The sequence below is a fragment of the Rhea americana genome, unplaced genomic scaffold (assembly GCF_003343005.1).
Source record: "Rhea americana isolate MKP2758 unplaced genomic scaffold, rheAme1 scaffold_29, whole genome shotgun sequence".
NCBI lineage: Eukaryota > Metazoa > Chordata > Aves > Rheiformes > Rheidae > Rhea > Rhea americana.
This window is the reverse complement of record NW_028186412.1, coordinates 5749566-5773846: the sequence shown is the minus strand read 5'-3', so window position 1 is coordinate 5773846 and position 24281 is coordinate 5749566. Positions and strand designations below refer to the sequence as shown.

The following is a 24281-nucleotide window of genomic DNA, read 5'->3' as shown; positions in this document are numbered from 1 at the left end:
CTGCTGCTGCTGCTGCTGCCGCTGCTGCTGCGGGCGGCGGCGGCGGGGCCGGCGGCGGGCGCCGTGAGCGCCGAGCGGAGCCTGGCGTGGGGGCCCGGGCTGGAAGCCGCCGCGGCCCTGCCCGTGCGCTACTTCTACGTCCAGGCGGTCAGCGCGGCCGGGCTCAACTTCTCCCGCTCCCCGGCAGGTACCGTGCGCTGCGCTCCGCGCTCGCCGCCGCGGGGCCCGCCGAGCCGGCGCGACTTCTGCCGGGGCCGCGCTTGGCCGAGGAGCGCGGCGCTCGGCAGCGCCGCTATCTCCATCCCCGCGAGCGAGCGGCTGGAAACTTCTGCCCGTGCAAACGCTGTGCTCTTGCAGCACCTTGCTGCCGCCCCGTTGCAGCCGAGGAGCTCCCGTCTCGGAGAGCAGCTCCGCGCCGCGCTGGGGCCCGGAGKTCTGCTCCTGCGCTCGCCCTCCGGCAGCATGTTGCCGGCCAGTCGCGTTGTGCTTGCTAGTTAACTCCTCGCCCTTTCTGTATGCTCACAGTTACACGTTAGCAGAAGTACGTCTGAGTCTTGGATTTCATCATTAAAATAACTAGGAGGTCCAACAAAAATCCTATATTGACGGTTTATATAGGGTAAACCTGCCACTTTGCTCTGTATCACTTACTTACCRTTCATATTCATGGTACTGCGTGGATATGTACCATGTGTAACTGGCCTTTTTGTGTACTGTGGCAATTCCTGCGCTCGGAAATAATTTCAGAAGGCTGCTGCTTGTGAAATTACAGAATAGACCAAATCTCTGAAAACACCTAGTGTTTACTTAAGGTTTTCTCACGTACTTTGKGCTAACGTAATGTGAGAAGAGTTACGCCTTTGATCTGATAGCATCCTCGGTGCTTCTGCCTGGACTTTCTGCAGCAGCTGTTGCACCTTTGTGCTGGATTGCGGAGGTTTCCTGCAGCTCTGTTTAGGAATGCAACAGCTCGCTTGCTGCTGCTGACTCCGAGGCTCGTTCCAGGCGCGCCGAGGGAGAGCCCCGGCTTTGCACAGGCGGCTAAGCTGAAAAGGTGTGAAGCTCAGTTAGGTTCTCATGCTAGTTTAAATGCTCCCAGGTAAATCGCTAGAAAACGTGTGCTGATAACCTGGTTGTGATCTCAATGTGTTGCTATATTTGGGGATGTTTCTGATGCCATCTGGTGTGGAATGGCTTGCATTCATGCTGTGAAATCGTTTGCCCCCCAAACTAAGTGGTGCGTGCACGTTACCTATGGGGAATAGTTGTTGGCCCGTGCTAACTCCTGAGCCATGCCAAGAATTCCCTAGGAGAGCRCCAAGGATCACTTAACAATTGAGCAGAACGGTTGATCATATTCCAGCGCACTAGCACTGTTTAATTTATTGGTATAGACCTAAGCTATAAATTTCAGTTCTCAAAGGATTTTAATGTTCAAACTCTATTTGTAAAATGTCAGTAAGAATTATAATTAATTATATTTACCAATGCACTGCTTTCTAACTAAACAGAAACACTGAACTAAATATATYGCAAAATACCACTTCAGGGATAGCTAAATAAATCTGCATTATCATTTCCATTTCACGAATAAGAAAGTTGCAGTCAGAAGTGTGCGCTGTAGTTAAGGCTTCCCATTTGTAAAACTCATGTTTATTTATTAAATTGTTTTGTTTTTCTGTGAATTTGAATTTTAGTTAAGTAGGCCTACACTTATTGGTGTCTAATATGATACATTATAGGCTATGTAGTGAATTTTAAATCCAGAAAAGTCTTCTGATTATCAAGTCTAATTGCTGGAATTAATGTGCAGCATTGCCCACCACACAATTATCTCAGCCTGCAGCCTGTTTAACACATCTTTATAGGAAGATATCAGATGATGCAGAATTCACTTGTTCCCTGGATAAATTATTCCAGTGATTAAAAGATCACTATTGAAAATATAGGTCTTACTTTAGTATAAATTACACGTATTCTTCATTAGATTCCTGGATCCCCTAAACCTTCTTCTCTGCTATGTTTTCCACTAGGCTTACACTAAACATTCAGTCTCCTTTTTTTTTTTTTCTTTTTTTTTCTTTTTGAAGCAAATCTGTGTCTTTTCCTGTCTCTTGGCCAGTACAGCGGGGAATGAAGACCCTTATATTTATTTCCTGTTCTTGAAGACAATGAGATGGAATCCAATAGTATTTGACTTATGAATTCTCAGTCTTCACTAATTTTTATCCTTGTTCATCTTATAACTGGAAACTTAATAGGAAATCTTTATCCTCAGTTAAAATGTTGCTTTATAGAAAGGGGAAAGACGGATACAAAGACATAATAGCAACAGAAGACTATTTTCTCTGTGATCTTACTTCATGGCATGCTCTGGATTTCAAAGTTCCTTCATCCAAATAATGCTATCCAGTAATGCTTCATCCGTATCCACTAGAGAGAGGCGACTTGGCTTAAGTCCACTGCTTTCAAGCAAGCTGAAAAAGGTGATTGTGACTGATAGCAATGTCCAGAAGCACCGATGACAGTTCTTTCAATAAAGTCATTAATGGTGTCGTTAGCCAAATTCAAAGGGAGGGAGCTCTTTCATTAAGACCTCTGGCAGAGTTTAGTTGAATCAGGAACGGAATAGTTGTTCACCTGAGGAGAAATGTCTTTCCTCCTATTTGGCTACAGCTCCTCACTGTCCTCGAGCAGAGAGACATTCATGAGGAAAACCAGGTACTGCTCTCCCAGCTCCTCGAGGTTTTCTTCTTAAGCCTTTCAAAAGACCAACCAGCGCCTCTTACCAAATGGAGTGTTTGTGCTGGCACAAGATTCAGAGACTTCAGAGTCTTCCAAAGCTGGTAGAGTGAAGAGCAGATGCTTTGGCCATARAAATATGCATCACACAAGAGAGGGGAAATGAATAAATTGCTGTCCTGACTGTCTCAGACCTGCTGCACATTGTCTTTCTCATTAATAAAACTGTTCCCAGGTCTCACACAGGGGTTCAAGTGTTTGCAGCGTCATCCTAATCGGCATCTATTCGTTTTTCTCTGACATCCAAGAAAAGTCTAAACTCATCAAATCATTGTGAAGAATGAAGATTAAAATATTTAGTCCTTTTTTCTTCTGAAGAAGACCTTTCCTATTGCCTTCCTTGTAACTCTACAATTCTCTGTTATGTTTCTATTATCAAGAGTTGCATGGTGCAACATAACCTTGTGCAGAGCAAAGAAGAGCTGAAGGATTAGAAAGAGCCTGACTGCTCTCTGAATCATTTTGGATATCTGAGCCATGGACAGTTTTGAAACTGGTTACAGGCTGATTTAAGGAGGAACAAATCACAATAATGTTATTAAGCAAGCATAAAAATAAAGCTCTGTTATTTCCTAAAATACGCAAGAGGTGTCCTATCACCACAGAGAATCTACACTTTATACTGTAAGTCTCACCACTGCAACCTTAGAGAAGTACTGGAGTAACCCAGGCATATTGACTATTTTGCAAAGGAAAAGAAAGATACCAAAAGATGTGAATCTTCATCATAAAAATCAGTATATTAAGATGAGAAAAGATAAAGAGCTTAATGGTTACAGGTCTAKAATGGCTTCAGTATGAAGATGGATGGACTAGATTAGGACTTTTCAGTCTAGAAGAAAACTGTGGTGATATAACAGGTCCTTCAAACTTAGCAATGTTATGAAAAAACATATAGGAAGTAATAATTCATTATTTCCCATAGCTTCATTTGATGTCTTATAGTTCTTGTGTTATCCAACGGAAGTTGTAAAGCAAAAYATCTTCTCTATAATATGTAATCACATTTTGGAAGTGACTGCCATAGGATACTTCTGATGCAAGAAACACCAGAGTTTTCAAATGGGAGTTTAACCTGTCATGAAAAACATCCACTATTACATTCATKCTGATACACCTTTTGATTGTAAAGTACCTCAGCTGMAGATTCTCAGAAGAGGGGAGGCAAYACCYTCAAAAACGTTCTTCTGTATTTGCTTCTTGCAGTTTTGCACTAGACATTCCCTGCTACAAGGTACCAGACTCCCTGGTACAAGATACTGAACAGACCTCTGATATAAAGGTCATTCAACTTATGGGTTATGATTATATAGCCATTCTTATCTTATAGCTATATTTATGTCATCTTGGATTATACAGATATRTGGATATTATWTAATCMGTGGCAATTTGATTATATGAAGGAGGAAAAACTATACTTTTCTGCCTCCTCTCTGGTGATAACTCTGCTTGCAGCTACACCACAAGTTGAGGAGCTCCTAAATTGGATTCCAGTCTGAATCAATGCTAGTCACAGAGATGCAGGTTATAGAGGTCCAAAGCTATAACCATCTTGGATCTAAACCAATATAACATTCACAGAAAATGTCCTGGAATTTAAGTCTGTTAGTATTCCTTTAGCTGTATAGTATTCCTTTAGCTATACTGCATAGTCTTATGGCTCATATACCTTCAGCCTACCACCTAAGCAAGCACGGAGGTGTCTATTCRTTATTTTTTCTGAAAAGGAAATATCACATGTGCAGAACACCATTAGTACTTCTTTACTTCTCAAAAGTTCTGGAAGAAACTTCTTGAAGTCACTACGGACTGAATCAACTCAGTATCAACGAGAYAGATCTTCTGGTATCCCAAGACATACCCTAATCTGTGGAAGTGCTGCCGGCCACACTGACACTAAGACGGAATGAAAGCTTATTTTGCAATGATTTGACATCTTCAGCTGATGTGGGCTTTGARTAAAAAGAAAACTGAGGCGTGGTTACAAATAATCCCCATTTTGTATCCTTACGTGGCAACACAAAGCAGCAGAGGGTGTGTCCAGCTTTGAGAAATTCTTCTGCTCACTGACGTTCACCACATCTTCCTTTTAGAAAGAGTGCAGTTCGACAGCAATATCTGGAATAATCTGTGTTACTCAAAGTAACTTTTCTCCCTGTGGAGAGGCATGAAATCTGCTGTCAGAAAATACACTTTCGAAATCATGAGGATTCCGCCTAATTTAATGTGGAGGCTCTTGCACAATAATTGACTTCRTTCGAATTTAGGATCCAGTGTTATAAGAGAAGGCTTGATTGATTGTGAAAAGACTTTGGAAGTTACATACTTACATCAGAGCATTATCAGTGTTGTGTTTTTGGATCTAAGTTATGTTAGRGTATGGGGTGTATAGAAATAATTAAGATCTCATTCTTCTAGTTCTCTTGGGACACATTCAAATTTTAGTCACATCTTGATTTTATCTGAAACTGTTCCGTTTCATTTCTTTCTGTAGGTTGCTTTGTGTCAACACTCATTACATTTGTTTAGTTTGCAATGCAAACCAAATATAAAMCAATATGAAATATTGCAGATAATCTGTCCTCTTTTTTGAAGAATAAAATGGCTATCTGCCCCATATGACCATGTATGACAGACATAAGGGAATAGAGCAGATATGTATTTATGTTGTCCACAAAATAGTCCATGCCCAGTTAAAAACTCCCAGTGCATTAATGATGAAGCGATGGTGATCTTTAAGCACAGGTCAGAYAGATGTCCAGGAAACATCTCTAGTATCATTTTTTTATCCCTGCTTTTCAGTAGCTAGGTCTTGAATCAATCAGTTGCAGCCCAAAGGTGAACAGTTTGTATCTGACTCTTGCATGCTGCAACTGCCTTTGCACAAGCTGGCAAGTATTCCTCTGTTTTATTTTAATTTGTTTTCCTTTCTCTCTTATTTTAGAGGAAATGGTTGCTCCTCAAAGCACTAACTTGAAATCTTAGTATTAAATCTCATCTTTGCTTTAAAATACTGTTAGCCATTCTTCCTGTGCTATATCATTATTTGACTAGAAAGCTTTTTATCTTCATCTGCAGGTTTTCCATTTATTAGGTATGTGATCATGATCATTAAGAAGATTTAGCAGGATGATATCCATTGGAAATTAATATTTATCAACTTGATATAATTGAAAAAATTCCAATGAAAAAAATATATTCCATGGACTTAATCCACTGGAGTTTGCTCTSTATTTCATAGATGTGGTTCTGATAACATGAAGTGCCTTTATCTGTTTTYATTTTCCTCTTTTCAGGAAGAACACAGTTTAAAGTGGTAATTAAAGCACTTTCTCCAAAAGAAATCAGCAGAATTTACACSCCTAAGCTTCTGGATAGGAATGATGGCACATTTCTTATGCGCTATCGGATGTATGGGAGTGTCCGAAAAGGGTTAAAAATTGAGATACTTTATGGTGATAAGCATGTAGCTCGATCTCCTTATATTTTGAAAGGTAAGGGTGTTATTTGATTTAATGTAATATATGCTGGTAACTGCAGAAATGCTATAGATTACTGCTAGAGGCAGAGGTGGGAAATTAGAGGTTCCTGTTTGTCATTTTTCATGGAGTCTCATCACAAATGTTCTCCTTAGTGATAATCCATATACATTACCAGGTTACAAGACATATGCACATAACCGTGTAGATCATGGCCCCTGATCTTAAGGTTCTGCATCTGAACACTGCCTCTTCTCCCTTGCACAAGGAAATGGATCTCTTCAGATTTTGTAGAGAATAAGAAAAGAATGATTGCATTTTACTGTAAACATTTTTTTTCAAGCAGGAGTTCACTTAAAGGTTGTGTTATTTTTATCTAAAGTAGAAAATCTTCCTGCAAAAGTAAGAAAAGGTTCTGTGGCTCAGAACTTTGCTATTCAAATGTCTCCCTGTGTGATTTCTAAAAAGCATGATCCTTTATAATAATAAAGATAAGTTTCTTTAGCCACATGATATCTAACTTTTTTCCTTCCTCTAGCCCAGTTGAATTCAATGCAGGTCATTACCACATAAGAACTGTTTAAAAGTAGGAAAAAATGAAAGTAAATTATTCTCTCCCAATCTGTTTATTTAGATTCCCTCTCTTACTCTAAAAATGGAGAGTTGTTTAGCAAGGAAAGAAATCTAATATAAAGTTACTTCTCTGGAAAGTCTTGTTTCAGTTTAACACAAAATTCTAATCAGAATGATCATGTTTTATTTTTGTAAAATGTCCTAAGTACAAACTATTAGAAATGTCTTCAAACTGAAATAAAATTATCCTGAGTCCTCAAGGTCGTAGTTTACTTTCCTTTTGCTGGAGCACATCTACCTGCACCTATGATGATATGACAGAGGACAGAACTTCTTTTGATTAGAAGTCCATGAAAAGAGGTTTTTTTACACTTTATTCGGCTCTTGCTTATACCTAAGTTCTCTGATCCAAAAGGTTGATTATATGTGGAAGAAAGCACCCTCTATCAGAGGTAAAGACTATTCTAACAAACTTCTGCATTAGGTTAAAATGAAAAGTGTAATACCTGAGCTTTAATATTTATGGATAGTTAGAACAATTCTAAATATTCTATGTAGCTGGCAGGTGGCATAACTATGGAGCTCTGTTTTGCAGACTGATTTTACTCTGATAACGAGAGATCAAATATTTTGATGTCTGAATAGAGAAAAATGTTGTGGTTTTGCTTAATTACAATGCTAAATCCCAGAAATGGTGTAGGGTAGAGCTATTACCATCAGTTTCCGTAGTGTAGTGGTTATCACATTCGCCTAACACGCGAAAGGTCCCTGGTTCGAAACCAGGCGGAAACACAATTTTTAATCCCAGGCACCAGTCCAGGCTGGGGGCTGGCCTGCTGGAAAGCAGCTCTGCAGAGAAGGACCTGGGAGTGCTGGTGGGCAACAAGGTGACCATGAGCCAGCAATGTGCCAGAGTGGCCAAGGCCAGTGGTCTCCTGGGCTGCATTGGGAAGAGTGTTGCCAGGAGGTCAAGGGAGGTGACCCTGCCCCTCTMCTCAGCCCTGGTGACTCCACATCTGGAGTGCTGTGTCCAGTGCTGAGCTCACCAGTACAAGAGAGAATGGAGCTACTGGAGCAAGTGCAGGGAAGGGCTACAAAGATGTTTAAGGGACTGGAGCATCTGTCTGATGAAGAAGGGTGCCACAGCTGGGCCTCTTCAGCCTGGAGAAAAGACTCAAAGGGGATCTTATCAATATGTTTAAAATTCTKCAGGGAGGAGAGTGTCAAGAGGATGGATCTAGACTCTTTTCAGTGGTGCCCAGCAGTAAGACGAGAGGCAACGGGCACAAACTGAAACACAGGAAGTTCCATYTGAACATAAGGAAAGCTTCTTTACTGTGAGGGTGACWGAGCACTGGAACAGGTTGCCCAGGCAGATTGTGGTGTCTCCATCCTTGAAAATACTCAAAAGCTGTCTGGATGGGATCCTGGGCAATGTGCTTTAGGTGACACTGCTTGAGCAGGGAGRTTGAACTAGATGATCTCCAGAGGCCCCTTCCAACCTCAACCATTCTGTGATTCTATTGTATGGTATGGTATAGATGATTTCCCATAAAAACTTTGTAAAACTAAAAACTAGGAACTTGACATTTAAAAATGTGAAGTAACTCTAATTTGTGGATTTGTATGCCTGTGAGTTGGATAGTGTAGTGGTTATCATGTCTGCTTTACATGCTGAAGGTCCTAAGTTCAAGCCCCAGTAGAACCAGCACCGGGAAGTCTTTGGAAGTCAGATGATCTCTAGAGGTCCCTTCCAATCTTACTAATTCTGTGAGTTTTGGGATCTATGATATTTTGGAAATATTCACAAATATACAGCCTTAGCACTTTGTTTTCTGCAGGACCAGTTTATCATGAATACTGTGATTGTCCAGAAGAAGACCCTGAGATCTGGCAAAACATTCTCTCTTGTCCATCCCAAGAACCTCAGATTACTAAGGACTTCACGTCTTTTCCCACTATTGACCTTCAGCGAATGCTCAAAGAAATCCCAACAAAGCTCAGTCAGACAAGAGGTGCTATTGTTCATTACACTATTCTCAATAACCACATCTACCGTCGCTCTTTGGGGAAGTACACAGACTTCAAAATGTTCTCTGATGAAATGTTGCTTTCACTGGCAAGAAAGGTATAAGTTTATATCATTTACTTAAGACTATTAAATCACACGCTGATTTAGTAGTACTGAATTCATTTTTGTATCTTCAGATTTATAATTACTGAAGCAAAATTTTATTATTTCATTAAGATAACTATCTCTTTAGTGATTGTTGTTTAACTAGTGTAGGGGATCTGCACTTGAGACTAATGACATTGATAGAGAAGCTGCAGGAGCTAAGACCCAATTCTGCAAACTTTATGGTKTTCATGTGTGTTCCATTCAAACCTACTCAAAGGACAGAAACTTGAAATCAGTATCTTAATCTCAGCTAAAGCTATAATATCTAGCAGGCTAATTGATTGTGTGTGATGTAAGAGAACTGAAGATTATGCTTTCTGTAAGATAGATTGACAAACAGCTGTGTAATTATATGTTTGTGTTATTATCCTTTCTTGGGTGTACATTTAGGTTCGTCTTCCTGATGTCGAGTTTTATCTTAATGTTGGAGATTGGCCAGTTGAGTATCGAAAAGCCAATGATACACCTGGTCCTATACCTGTCATTTCATGGTGTGGCTCTGTAGATTCAAGAGATATAGTCCTTCCAACATATGATGTAACTCATTCAACTCTTGAAACCCTACGTGGTGTCACAAATGATCTTCTTTCTATTCAAGGCAACACAGGTAAATTAGAGATTATAGATTTAAAACAATAATTTAYAATTCCATCAAAGATGGGAGTTACATTTAATAATGTGTATCAAAGTCTTCAATTTACAAGTGCCTTAGGAGGTCCCTAAGGAGGTCTCTAAACAAGCAGTTTAGTCTTTACAGATTCTGAACACTTTCAACACTGCCACTAAGCAGGTGTCTAATATGGATTTAAAGCCAAAATTTAAGAAGTCTAGTTCACAGTACTGCTTACTTTTAACTTCAGGGTATTCTGAAGATAGTTACTGTGACCTGTCAAGGAAAGTAAATATAATAAAAAGATCCCTCTTGTCAATGAAGGACTTCAATGTGCTACTTTTAATCCATTAATAATCCTTTATGGATAGTGATGTGGCCCATTGTTGTAACTGTTTACATAAAAATACAAAAACAAATTTGAATCCTGGAAGAGGTAAAGCAGTACTATGCTGCAACCTCTTTCAAGTAAGAAAATACTGTTTGAATTAAAAGAATACCTTAAAGAGGGCCCTCCAGAACTGCTTTTCTAGCTTCAAAGAAAAAGCCATATTTACTGACAAGTGTTTTATTCCCTCCAGGAAATCCATTAATACTTAGAGATCAGACAAATGCCTGAAGAATAGAATTTGCATGAAGAGATGTTTGTTTTTATTTGAATAGTTCAGTGTTTATCTTTCCCTTATCACTTTCTGGTTTAAAATTAACTATTTTAATTATCAGTTTGAAGAAGTCTCAGTTTAATGATTTAGTGCAGCTGCTTTTCCAGTGAAGACATGACAAGATCCTACTCCACTCTAGTGGATCCTTTAGGGAAATATCCAGCAGAAACAGAGAGAAGGAAATACTTAATGTGTTTTAGAGCATGAAATAAGCAGAGATGAAGTCTTCCAGGCTCTTGCTAATTATCTTGAGGGCATGGAAAGAGTAYAACCATTTTTTCCCTCATAAGTCACTATTAAGTGACTTCTCAAACACCTGACAAAATGGCTGGATAACARAAGTGGATTTTATGAAAGAGATTTTGGTTATTGGGGCAGACTTTAACTATTATTTTAATTATAATCTCATAAAGCTTTCAAGAGATTCAAAATTAATTTAAATATGAAGTTGTTGAATAGAAAAACAATCCCTTTTTTTTTGTTTTGTTTTAAAGTGGCTAGTTTCTCATCCCAACATTCCAGACAGAACTGTGAGTTTAAACCCTTTTTTATTAGTAAGCGATTATGGAGTAAGTATTAGAAGTCATGCTTGTTCTACTATCCCTCTGAGTCTAATTCCACTGTCATAAAAAACTCATATTATTTGCATTAAATATAATGAAAACRTCATTACTGTTCTCATTTGTCTTATCACTAAATATTTGTAGGCCCTTCCTGGGARAACAAAACTGAGCGAGCTTTATTTAGAGGTCGAGACAGCCGAGAAGAACGTCTCTATCTTGTCAAACTATCCAAGGAAAATCCGGAACTATTAGATGCTGGAATAACTGGATATTTCTTCTTCAGAGAAAAAGAAAAAGATCTGGGAAAGGCTCAGCTGATGGGTTTCTTTGACTTCTTTAAGGTAGTGAGCAAATTACAGTCTTGAATAAATTTTGCTGTCAAATTCTTACCAGCTGAAAAGACACAACTTGATTTTGCTAATTCCATTCAGTAAACAAATTCCATTCAGTTATGCTATGTGGAGAACACTGGTTCCTACAAGATAAATATGCCACCCATAATTAAAATCAGTGTGACATGCTTCTGAAGAAACCACTGCACTAAYATTTTTGGAGTCCCACTGACTTCATAAATTTTTTAAATAGACTAAGAAATTGATTACTGATGGCCATTTTTTAAATTTTGGATAAATATGAAAACAATGGACAAAATTTTTAGGTGCAGATACATAATGGATGTCAGAAACAGTCCTTTTAGTGACAAGCTAGCTGGTTATTTTTGTTACACTTCAACACACAAATTCCACTGCAACTAAACTATAAAAAGGGGTCAGAGTCCAATAAAAGGGAATTATAGCATATGGCAATTGAGGTTCTGTTCTAGAGACTGATATATCAGAAATGCTCTAATAGCCAAGAGATCTGACAGAGCACTATAGTCATGGTTACTTTTAGTATAATGTTTTAATTATTTTATATAARTGAGAATAAATTTATTTCTTTTGAATTTAAGCATGGTTACTTCCAGGTTTATTTCCTTCCCAGCGCTAGCCCTTGTTCTGTCACAGGACACTACTGGAATCCATCAGGAAGACCCATCAGGAAGTTCATGTGTCCAAGGGCTTTTGACTGTCAGTCCTGGGCTCAAAACACATCCTTTTCCCTTTATGGTATCCAGCACGCGCTGAAACTATGCCTGCTTATCTGTAAAACAGGCTTGAAGATGAGAATTAATATCCATATTTGTAATTATTTCCTGTCTGTGAAAAGTCAGTGTTCCTAGTTTGATTCAATTTTCCCCCTTTTTTCTATACCTCTGTATTACAGTACAAATACCAGGTGAATGTAGATGGGACTGTAGCAGCTTACAGATTTCCATACCTCTTGCTGGGTGACAGCCTAGTATTGAAGCAAGCTTCTCAGTACTACGAACACTTCTATACTGAATTAAAACCATGGAAACATTATGTTCCAGTTAAGAGAAGTTTAGAAGACTTGCTAGACAAAATCAAATGGGCTAAGGTAAGTGCCTTTACCAGTTCAAGTTCAAAAGGATAAATAAATGTGTAAACAATTTATCTTAATACTCCCTTCTTTTTGTATTTCCACGTACATACTTTGCATGAGCTCTATGTTGATATCCTGAGATAAAAGGGAGTATGTTTTGTTGCTGTTATTGTTGTTGTTATTGTTATATGAGGGGAAGCCCTTTTAATTCAAGTAACCATCTCTATTCGGGAAAATGCTTAAGAATTAACTTTAGACATGTTCAGAAGTATTCCATGATTCAGGGTGTTAATATGCATAGACTAATGCAGATAATTTTCAGAGAAAGACCCCAAATCCTAGAGATTAATAATTTATTCCACTGCTTTTCTTTATGTCCTTACTAGAGTAAAAGAAATCATTGGACATCCTGTTTAAATGTACAAAAATCACGACTCTGTAATAGGCTCAGAGTAAGAGGCTAGTATTCTCTAACAAACTGATTTTGCGTGTCTGAAAACATCATTTATGCTTTAAACTTAACTGTTAGGTCAAGAAACATAGGAAAAGATTATATTCTGAGAATACCAAAGTTCTTTATAAAGGATCAGATGAAAACACCGAAAGCTTTGAAATAGCAAGGAGCTTGAGAGCTAGTAGATGCATGCAAGTGCTCATGCTGACATTACCTATAGCCATTTTAAATGTGAATCAAGAGGAGTTATTTTAAAACTTCATGAAGTGGGGAAAGCACTGAACTGTGTAGCACAGGAAAGGACAACAGCTGCAACTTTGTATTCTGTGTAACTAAATACGTGTAGGAGATGTCAGACCTGCTTGTGAAAAAGCCTGGAGCTTAGACAAAASAGTAGAGCAATCATCAACTGAGTTGACGAGTTCAAAATTGTACAAAACTGTATCATTAGTCTTTGTGACCATAAAATAAGTATTTTCCAACATTCTGGAATTCAAACAGTATGCTCTTGCAGTATATGAGTAACTACATAAAATTGCAGATCTGAATAGCTCCTTTAATTAAAAAAAAGAGAAGTCGGGATTGAGTAACTCACTGATTGCTATATTACTCTTTTCTCTTTCTTTTCAATTTTCCAGGAAAATGATGAAGAAGCAAGAAAAATTGCTAAAGAAGGACAGTTAATTGCAAGAGAACTGCTTCAGCCTCACAGGCTTTACTGCTACTATTATAAAGTGTTCCAGGTTACTAAACTAGATCATTTAATTGCTCTCCCCCAGCTGCCATTGCTCCAGATGCTACACACTTCTATTCAGTCCTTATTTCAATAGTGGACATTGTTCATATTATTTACAAGAGAACAGTTAAACAGCTTTGCTAAAACTTGCCTCATCACTGAAGAGGCAACATGACACATTAGTGGTTTTACAGAATCAGAGGTTTTTTTGATCTCCCCTCTATCCTCACTATCAGACCTGTTTTCAGTGTTCTGTAGGAGATGATCTGTCCAAAACTTTCTTCCTTTTTATCTTTGAACTCATCCACTGCATAGCTACTCAGCTGTGTTACCTAACACTAAATACAAGGAAAAGAAATCCTGGAAATATGGCTAGTAAAGTGGTAAAAGGTGGTGACGCAGGTCAAATAGTCATTGCTTCCCTAGGAGAAGCAAATCTCTAAGGAGACTTAATTTTCTGTTCTCTGAAAAAATAATTTCTTTTTGCTATTTTGCCTGTACAGAGTTAGATCTCAACTTCATTAGTCACAGGTTGACCCAACATTTGGCACTGTTCAGTGTACAAGAATGATAGCATTATCTGCATAAGGTGGTTAGAGGCACCAATAATGACAATATTCAAATTGACATTAATAATAGGACATGGGATAATATTAAAGGAGGTTTTCAGAGGCAATGTAGCCTATTAGTAGGTGTGTTATAAAGACACCTTGTGAACAGGCTGTAAACAACGACATTAGGAGCCTGGATCAAGGCAAGCTTTGGAGTGGAAGGGAGGAGGAAAACTGTTTCATGAATTACATGTTGATGCTTTCAGCATTCTTAAATGTTGTTTACATATTTCAGAAATATGCCAAACACCAAGCCAGCAAACCTGAAATACGGGATGGAATGGAGCCTGTACCTCAGCCTGACGACAGAGACTCAGTATGCAGCTGCCACAGGAAAAAGCCTTTAAGGGAAGATCTATAACTGTACCAGATGGAGAAAATCACTCACTTATGATGCAAGAATTTAAATAGGAGTCAAGCTGTGAAATCTAAGACACTTACACACTAGCAAACATTCTTAGTTAAAGTATTCTATTGTATTTACATATCCTTTTTCACACTGACTCTGATCTGCAACGTTGGTTCCCACAGTTTTGTCTCCGTGACCACCACCACACAGGTACTGAACCTGTAATGGGGAGCTTCTCGGGGACTTGTCTGCTGTGCTGGATCATCAGGAAGAAGAGCGCGGTGCTGTTCCTGGTCCAGCTAGGACCTAGGTACCACAGTGGTATGGGGAATCAGTCATCCACAAGAAAGCTTTAATGAGTCAGTGCAAATTATTCTAAAGGAGCATTTGCAACATACTAAAACAGTGTTATGATTTCTTCATAAAGTTTACCTCAGTGTTAGACTGATTCTTGTATACCAAAAACTTTTCTAACTAGACAAATAAAAATAGTATTTGAGATTTACAGGTTTCAAATCTGCTGTGGTGCTGAGATTATTTTGGGGGTGCATGACAGATAACAGGTAAGTGAATGCATGATTTAATATTTATCAGTTCTAGAAGCAAAACGGAAGGGGCAAGATCAGAATAATATTTTTATAAGCATTTTACATGCATCATGGTGGTGAATCATCAAAGTAAATGCTCCTTTAAAGCAGATGGTGTAGCTATCATAATTACAGTGCTTTGAGTGCCAGATACTAAAGACCTGTTCCCTGCTCTGCCACTGACTGTGGCTGTTAATAGAGGCACAGATCCACAAAAGGACATCAGAAATTCAGGTGGGAGCTGGGAGAAATATAGGCATGTTCAATAGTGCAGTTTACAGTATTCTGGGTTACCGGAGCATTCATGCATCTGAAGACTATTACTAAAGCTTCAGAGTACCTAGGACTTACTTCTGTGTAAAGCTAAAGATACAACCATCTTTTTCACTTCRGTTCGTAAGCTAYTTTTTCCCATGCCCAAGTCCCCTAWAGGGAGCTTATCCATTTTCTCAATTTATATCACACCCACCTAACCTTATACTGACAGCACTGAATTCAGCAGACAGCAGATCAGCTGAACCTTTAGTTCAAATATATGACAGAAAAAGCTATGTGGTGTTTTCTATGTAATAGTCTAGGGTCTAGAGGCCATGCTGTGCTGTTGGGAAGCCAGGAGTGTGCGTCCTCGTTTTGAGTCCTTGGTTGGACTCAAACCTTGTKTTTTTCAGAGTGCCTTAGCTCCAGACTGTAGACGAGCTCCTTAGTTCTTCAGCTGAAGTTGTGCAGCCGTGCAGCTTACTTAAGACAAAAAGTTCACAGGGCCACCAAGAGCAAGCCATAGCACAGCAATAAGGTGTGTCTCTGAATGGAGAAGAGGAAAGGTCCTGCTCCTGGATGCTCTTCCCAATACCTCTGCTGATTTTTACCCAAGAGACTGTTTATTTCAAAATGTGTAAACAGTCCTAGAAGGAGTGACCAGAAGCCAAATCTTCCCCCTCCCATCATGAATAGTTGAATAGTTGACTGGCCAAGCTGTAACATCTAGCTTTCTGATTCAAAGTCAGCTTGTAAGTACTGATAAAAAAACATTCAAAGTTGGTATCTTACTTAAATTCAAATCARCTTGGAAGTGCAGGGCACTGTACTGCTAAAGCAGACAGGAAAACAAATTAAAAGAAAATAAACCATGAGTTCAGCTGGGCTGCAAATAACCAAGGCAGGTGCTGAAAGCTACCTGCATTGCCAAACCCACTGCTTCTCACTCCCTCTTCTTCTTGGCTAACATAGTGCACCTGAGCAGCCTCCTGCTCAGCTCCGCTACTCCGATAATCGTGCACAGGGACACCTGATTTTCCCTGTGCAAAAGGGAATGAAAGCATCTTAACGCTGTGGCCTCCTCCAGTTGCTTAGGCGCCCAACTTTTAGTGCTGTGAAACCAACGCAGGTTTCATTTCTGGTTCTACACCGCAAGTTACTATCACGAAATATATAAACCAAAAATTGTGTAYTAGAACAGGAATGCAGACCAGATTTTTCAACATGCTAAATATGGAGAGAACCTCAGGTCTGCAACCGTCCTTCAGTCACTTACTGCATTACATTGGTTAAGAAAAAAACATGAAACATCTTGCTCTACTTGCCATCCTCTTTCTCCTAGTTTTAACACTAATATAAATAGTGGTTTTAATTTTATTTAGATCAGTTACAGAACTTCCGATTATAAAATACACGTTCAGTTCATCTGGCATGAAATTTTCTATATCAAAATTCTGAAATCAGGGTTCAATTGCTGAAGCAGACACAAAAAACTCAGTATGTGTTCCTTTTTCCTCCTCTCTGTATATTAATTTTTACAATTAATCTTATGATATACCCATAGTATTACATGCATTTTATACTCATCAATAGGTATGGAAGTGCTGTACTGAGCAAGGGCAGTTAAACATATTAGATAGTTGAAACAACAAAGTTTTTTCCCTCATGCACACGTATTTCAAATCAAAAGTCCAAAAATGATTTATTTTTTAAAAAATGGTGGGAGGATAGGGGAGGACAAGACACATACTATATGGTTCTTTGCAAATATCTGTGTAGGAAAACTTGCCTCGCCTGAAACAAAAATAAGTCTTTCAAATTGGAAGAAAAATATCATAAAATGTATATGGTTGTGAATTTAGAGAAATGTGATTATTTCATTTCTCCTTTTCTCCCCCCTCACAAAAAGCGGAAAGAATTATTCTAAGCCTGTCTTCCCCTCAAAAAAAAAAATCATTTGCTTTTGTAATAAGCATCCTTTCCATGCAAAAAGCTAGTTTGTCTCAGAATGCGTAACAGATGACTTCATAGCTCATAGGTAAGAAATAGCCTGAAAAATACAAATATATTCATCTTCCTGCCAAAAATTAAAGAAAAAACAGTAGAGACATAGCAACACTTTCATTAAAAGTGCTTAGTAATTTAAGGAAATCTGGATTGATTTATAGCTCCAGATTTTCCAAAGATAAAGCCTCTCTTATTTCAATTGGTCCTATGTGCAATTTCAATTCTAATAAAGAGCAACCATAACAACTCTCCCTGCAGGCCAGAAAAGATGTGAAATGTATTTTAGTTTGATGACAGGATTAACTCATTGTTAATCTCCTGTGTTACAAAAATTGCTAAATATTCAATAATATCTATTTGTATACATAAAATGTAATGCATACCGTGCACATTGATTTTATAAACTACTTACATAAATTAGAATTTCTATTACAGCACTGTAGTTCTTGAACAGTACTCATAAATCTCTTGTATACCTAGCAATCAGTGGTAATTAAAAAAATATATATTTCTCATACCACAGCACTGAATTTTGCTATGGTAATTTCAGCTTTTAAAGCACAACATAGGAATTACTACAATAAAGTGAAATCTTCAGTTTTAAAAACTGTGGCAAAGCTACCACTGATGATGCAGAGAGGCGTATTTGTTTGGAATGGTATGTCCTAGCGCCCAGGGCCAACATTTTTAAGCATAGTTATATAAAAGTGGTCTGACTTCCCTAAGAGTTAGTCATGCAGAATCTATACCAAAATCTGAAGAACTTACATTCTTTATTTTCAAAACTCTTTAATGTTAACAGTAGCTTCGTAACATGAATACTCCAGAAAAATTCTATTCACCTAGTATATTTAGGCAATCACATTTGGAAGTATTTACCTAATCTTAATCTCACATTGAAATGAAAACCAGTCAAAAATGATTTATTGACCATGAAGGGGACAAATTCAACAAATTTGCAAATCATATTTTTTGAGATTTACTTGAAGATTAACTAATATACTACAATTTCATGACAGTATTGTGCTCAGATCTGCCTTGTAGATTCATAATTAAAAAAAACCTATAAGCAAGCCTGATGGAATGTCAGATTCCAACATCAATTCTGGGAAGCATACGCCCGACATTTATTACATTAGAAAATAAATTATTTAGTCAGGGAGGAGAGCTGACAGGGAAAACCTATATCACCTGTTYGAGCATGTTTGAGAAGCTTGCAAAGAAATGATAATAAAGAAAAGATGCATTATATAAAACCAGGATATTACCGGCTCCTTTACCACTCCAGGTTTTCRAAAGTGTGCAGTGGTGATAGGAGTGAGAACTCTGTCCAGATCTGGGCTCCCCAGTACACATGGAGCTACTGCAGAGAGTCCAGCGTAGGGCTATGAGGATGATCAGAGGGCTGGAGCATCTGCCCTCTGAGGAATGGCTGCGAGAGCTGGGCCTGTTCAGCCTGGGGAAGAGAAGACTGAGGGGGGATCTTATCAATGTCTATAAATATCTTAAGGGGAGGGTGTCAAGAGAATGGGGCCAGACTCTTTTCAATGGTGCCCAGTGASAGCACAAGAGGCCATGGGCACAAACTGACCCACAGGCAGTTCCACCTGAATATAGGGAAGAACTTCTCTTCTTTACTGTATTAGCAAGAGTATGGCCAGAAAGTCAAGGGAAATTCAGTTCTGAGCTTCCCAGTATGAGAAATACCTCGATGCAGTGGAGCAAGTCCAGCAGAGGGCCACCAAGATGATCAGGGGTCCGGAGCACACAATCTGTGAGGAAAGGCTGAGCTAGGGGAAAGACGACATTGCTCTCTACATCTGCCTCAGGGGAGAGTGTAAAGGAAACGAAGCCAGGCTCTTCCCAGAGGTACCAGGGGAAGGCAACAAACAACAGACACAAGTTGCAACGTGGGAAATTCCAGTTAGACAAGGGAAAAAAGAATCACATTGAGATTGGTCAAACACTTAACAGAGAGGTTGTAGATGATACTCAGAATTCACCTGAACAAGGCCCTGAGCAACGTCATCTTATTGAACCTGCATTCAGTGAGGTCTTGGACAACAGGACCTCCAGAGGTCTCTTCTGACTTGAATTATTCTGTGAACTACATTTAAACATACAGCAAGCATTTATCCAGTCACATAACAGAAGAGCAAAAGGGCACACTTCTTAAGTATCTCCAACAGGCTAAGTGTCCTTCCTCTGCTGAGACTTTGGACAGTATTCATATATATGACTATATGATAATATTAATTGATAATATTGACTAAGTTATGCCAATATGTTAATGTTAGATTTTAAGACTATAAAACTATTCTCACAATATACTCTCGCAATAGTTGAGCAGTACGCATATGACTCAACGGAAATAAGATACATTGCATTACATGTTTCAACTAATCGAAATTGCAAGATCTCAGCTTTCAAGAAGCTGAATATACAAATTACACATATAAAACAATTACAAAAGATTCTGAGTAGTTATGAACCAGCAAAGCAATTAATTGTAAGTAGTCACAAGGAATTTTAATGTACTTAAAAGTTATACATATATTTAAATGCCAGTGCACTCAGTGTAGGCCAGCATACTCACAATACTCTAAAAAAATCCACCAYGATCCATCTGTTCCAGATATTTGCAATGTAGCATAGAGATGCTCAAAACATCTCAGCAGAATACTAGAAGAGCCTAACTGAAGTAACACAGAGCTTTATATGGTTATCTTATTGCTAAAAACTTGCATAATAAATTACTCTGGATGGACCTTGTTAAAACCTGGTTCATTCAAGCTATACTTGTAAGATCATATCTTCCACTATAGCTTATGCTACACAGGCATCTGTTTGATTTGTCACCTTAGGACCTAACAGCTGAGAGCAACCAAAACAATCCTTATCAAGTCAGCATCCTGCAGGTCTCACACCTGATTCCTTCTTGCATGTTACTCATGCCAGAATTTCCACTGCTGCAATAGAAAGAGATCCAAGCATAGCATTAACTTTAACACGAAAGCCTCCTTGCCGTTAGATTTTTGCTGACATTGCAAAAATGGGTTTTCGAGTGAAAACTGTTGTTGCTCCTAATGATGAAGCCATTCTGGTCAAAATCATAAGCTGTCACCTAACAAATACAAGAAAGGTATCTTTGCCAGTATTTTTCATTTTATTTGATGAAATGATATATTTGTAAAAAAAAAAACGCTTTGCTGGTAAAATTTTTTTTAAGGACAGTTTGACATTATGAACACTCTGGTACACTCCTTTAGCGAATACAGAGCATGAAGTGAACTTTACAAGCAAAATATTTTTAAAGAGATACACCAAGGCAATTTCACTCTATACTGTATTACTGCATACTAACATCGAACTCCGAGATTAGATAATTCATAATTGTAAAATTAAGGATCAAGGTTTTAGAGTAAAGCTTTATCAGTCTAAATAGAAGACACAAAAGAGTCAACATCACCTCTGTGATAACTATGCAAGCAAAATCCTATATAGAAATTCAGCTAATTCTGGCAGAAGTCCTTAAGATGATTTACTTAAGCTATTTGGCAAGGTTGTTTATTTAAAAAATGACAAGAATGTCCTTTGCCAGTGCAAAGCTGCCTCTCTGCCAATTAGTTCTGCTTTTCTCTGCTATCTGAACAAAGACCGGCCCCCACTGACCAACTCCAGCAAGCCTTTTCCTACATCTATTCCATCTTATTTACAAAAATAGGTATTTCCTCTTTCTATTTAAAGATTCACTTGTATCTGTAAGGCAATGTAGTCACACCGTCCAGGAAGTGCCTGTAATTCAAGCTGCAAAGCAGGTGTAAATCTAAAGAACCCGATTTGTACAGAATTGCAATCATCTTTTCATTCTTAAAAACAAAGACAGGCATTTGCAGGCAGTGCAGATCAAGCAGATATGATTTCATGATGTACAATGAATATTTGGCACTATTTAAATGCAAGTAATGCATACTTAAGATACAGAATAATTCTGAACATTTCTTATGAAATAGCTTCTAAATTACAGTTGCTTCCAAGAAAAGTATTTCTGTGATAAAACATTGTTTCAAATAAAAATCATCCCAAGTAGCCAGAAAAAAATGCAATTTTTGGTAACTATTAATGACACTACATGTATATTGAATTGTTCACTGGAATTAAAGCAAAAGCTATTGCTATTTAGATATTGTTTTGCAAGATAATAAATTTTGCTTGTAGTAGCTCCATTCTAGTTACAGAAACACATACTAGCAATTGGATCTTTTATTTCAAAATGAAATGAACCACAGGAAAATTAGCTTTCCACTGCAAAACTTGTATTGAACAACTCCAAATAGGCAATCTGTYCACTTGAAGATGCCAAATCAAATAAAGTCTACTCTTGCAACAGCTGTTATCATATGCCTGTTCATGAACCAAAGTGAAATGAGATTTGCATGAAGTCCTTCATGAACAAACAACACAATTACCAAACAAATTCAAGAGAGTTACACCTACTTGCAGTTTGAATTACAGGAAGTGCCTGGCCAGTACGCACTTGAATTTGATGACTGAACTACCTTCATAAGCAGTGAGTGGGTGGCTTCTCCATCCCAGTCAGAAGTAAGTGCTACTCCAAATCCAAATAACTCTTCTGTTAATAAGTTATCACTTCCAACTTCCTCAAGCAACTACAGTCCACTATCAAATGTTTGTTGTGTTTACTTAACATAAGTTACACCCTGCTTTGATGACATGCACTAATATGTAATAGTTGTCAAACTAGATCTGTTAAGTAGGTTACTAGGTGCAGTTGTCATCAGTTCCTTGATAGATTATCTTGTTCAGGATGTCATTATAAGATCACCTCTGATGGGGAATAGAAATGATCACACAGAAAGATCAGATTTGGGTCCCAATAGAATAAATGACATAAGGTATTTGCCTAGTGAATTCATGTTTGTAATAAAAAGTAAGGTTACTTGATGCAATGAAATAATTACATGARTGAAAAGCTCCTTGATCACAGAGAAGCGAAAAATCAGTTTGAATCTCTTTCCTCAAAGACACAGCATCTTTTAGACTAGCTAAGGAGCTTCTATTCCAAGTGAATTAATGGAAGAAGTGACTGCACAGCATCTTGTAAAGTTCGTAAACCAGTTCCCATGAGTCACTCCATCATTTGTCAAGAGTGCCCAAAAACCCAAAGTAAATAAGAGATAATATGCAAAACTGTCAAAGTTATGGAGAACAAACTCTTACTGCTCCTGTCAGATTTATTAATTTCTTATTTTTACACCACAAAGTAAAACCATAATAATCAATGTCCAGGTATGAAAAGCCAAATGAAAGTAGCTGATAAACTACACAATGTCCATGAGAACTGMGAAACATCAGCTCTAGCRGAACCCATAAAATCATRGAATCATAGAATTGGTAAGGTTGGAAATGTTTGGCCTTTGAAAATTACACCATATCAGATTGCAGTCTCATGCATGTTTCTGAGAGCAAGATGATCTGTTCATGAAGAATTCTCAGTTCTACCGAAAAAGAGAAAATATGTTATGAAACTAGCCACTTTTAAAAAACATTTTCTGGGGCTTGCAGTTTGAAATGGTTTATTATGGTTTAATTGCAAAAGCTGTGTTAATCTTTTTATTAATTTTGGGCTTCATGAAGTGGCTCAGTATGCTGCATTGTACCAAAATGATAAAAGGATAAAATTTCTTCCTTGTAATGCAGAGATTTCAATAGAAATAAATATTTTCTGATAAAATAACTATATTCTGATAATGCTTAAGACTTAAAGTGGGTTACCTGAAAGAGAAGACAGAAAGAACTAAGGTAAGGTCCTCTTCCACACCAGAACATTGCAGTTCAACTGCAGCATACTCTACTGTAAAGTTTCTCTTCTTTGCTTTTTTGAAAAATCATCAAACATGACCATTAAATTGTCCATTGGCTGCTGAGACTGACTTTTAGTTGTGATTAAGAGCAAYGAAAACAAACCCTGACAGATAAATGATCAAACAGGAATACTTACCCTGGCACTGAGCTGGCAGATACTGCCTCCTCTGTTAGCATCTTGAGATCTGAGAGCCTCTCTCCTGGCACTTCCTGGTTAGCAGGCAGAATTCACTCACTGAACACAACCTAGCCCCTATATTCTCATATTAGCTATAGCCATAAAAGCTAGCCCCTAGCAGGCTAGCTTTTAGTACAGGGTCCTCTGTTCTTCCAATGAAAAATGTCACGTATTTATCTCCGCACCTACACATTTATATAATAATGTACATATATTTATACTCTCTCTATTGCCAAACACTAGTATTTGTCTGGATTTAGCTTTGCATTTTAATTTAATATGGAATTACACATAACCACTTTGTCTAATAAATTTGAATTTTGCATACTAATGGAAATGAGGGCCTCTGGCAAGATCTGACTCCTAAAACTGGCCTGAGCACCCTTCAAAATGTATGAGTTAGCATACTTTGGCCTACTGTCAAGCAGAACCCGTACTACTTGCACAGCTTTTTGATCGCTGTTTCAAAGTCGCAGTCTCTCAGACCAAGTTGCAATGTCATTAATAAATCTCGGGTGGGTTTCATCTTGTGTTTTGTGTCTGCTCTTTTGTACGAGGATTTTGCATCTCATTGTTACATTAAAGGCAAAAGTTTTGTTGAGATAGTATCTCCAGGGCTTACTCAGTGCACATATTATTTCCTGCTCTTCTATCTATCTGTTACAGCATTAACAATGTTTTAAAGCTCTCCTTTAAAATATTTTAGTTATGTTTTGCATTTGATAACAAATAAATAATTCCAGATAATATACCGCATGACAAGAAAGATTAGCTAACCAAAATAAAATAAAGTCTCTTCTTTCCTGCTCTCGTCAATTTTAAAATTCCCATTATACGGGCTGGATCTACAGAGAGCGTGTACGAAGGTCATTTATCAGACCTTCAAATTATAGACAGGAAAAGA

At 38.1% G+C, this 24281-nt stretch overlaps 1 protein-coding gene and 1 non-coding gene across 2 annotated transcripts in view; both read left to right on the top strand.

Moving 5' to 3' along the window:
* The window catches only part of POGLUT3 (protein O-glucosyltransferase 3), a 16257-nt gene extending 1277 nt beyond the window's left edge, over positions 1-14980 (top strand). The window contains exons 2-9 of the mRNA XM_085309101.1: positions 2-187; positions 6099-6296; positions 8696-8982; positions 9424-9640; positions 11013-11209; positions 12135-12329; positions 13407-13511; positions 14351-14980. Coding sequence (XP_085165227.1) covers positions 2-187; positions 6099-6296; positions 8696-8982; positions 9424-9640; positions 11013-11209; positions 12135-12329; positions 13407-13511; positions 14351-14476 — 1511 coding nt within the window. The 3' untranslated portion in view covers positions 14477-14980. The remainder of the gene's footprint in view (position 1; positions 188-6098; positions 6297-8695; positions 8983-9423; positions 9641-11012; positions 11210-12134; positions 12330-13406; positions 13512-14350) is intronic.
* TRNAV-AAC (transfer RNA valine (anticodon AAC)) lies at positions 7574-7646 on the top strand. Its single transcript has one exon. It is a non-coding gene; the product is annotated as a tRNA-Val (tRNA).
* Positions 14981-24281: the final 9301 nt, after the last annotated feature.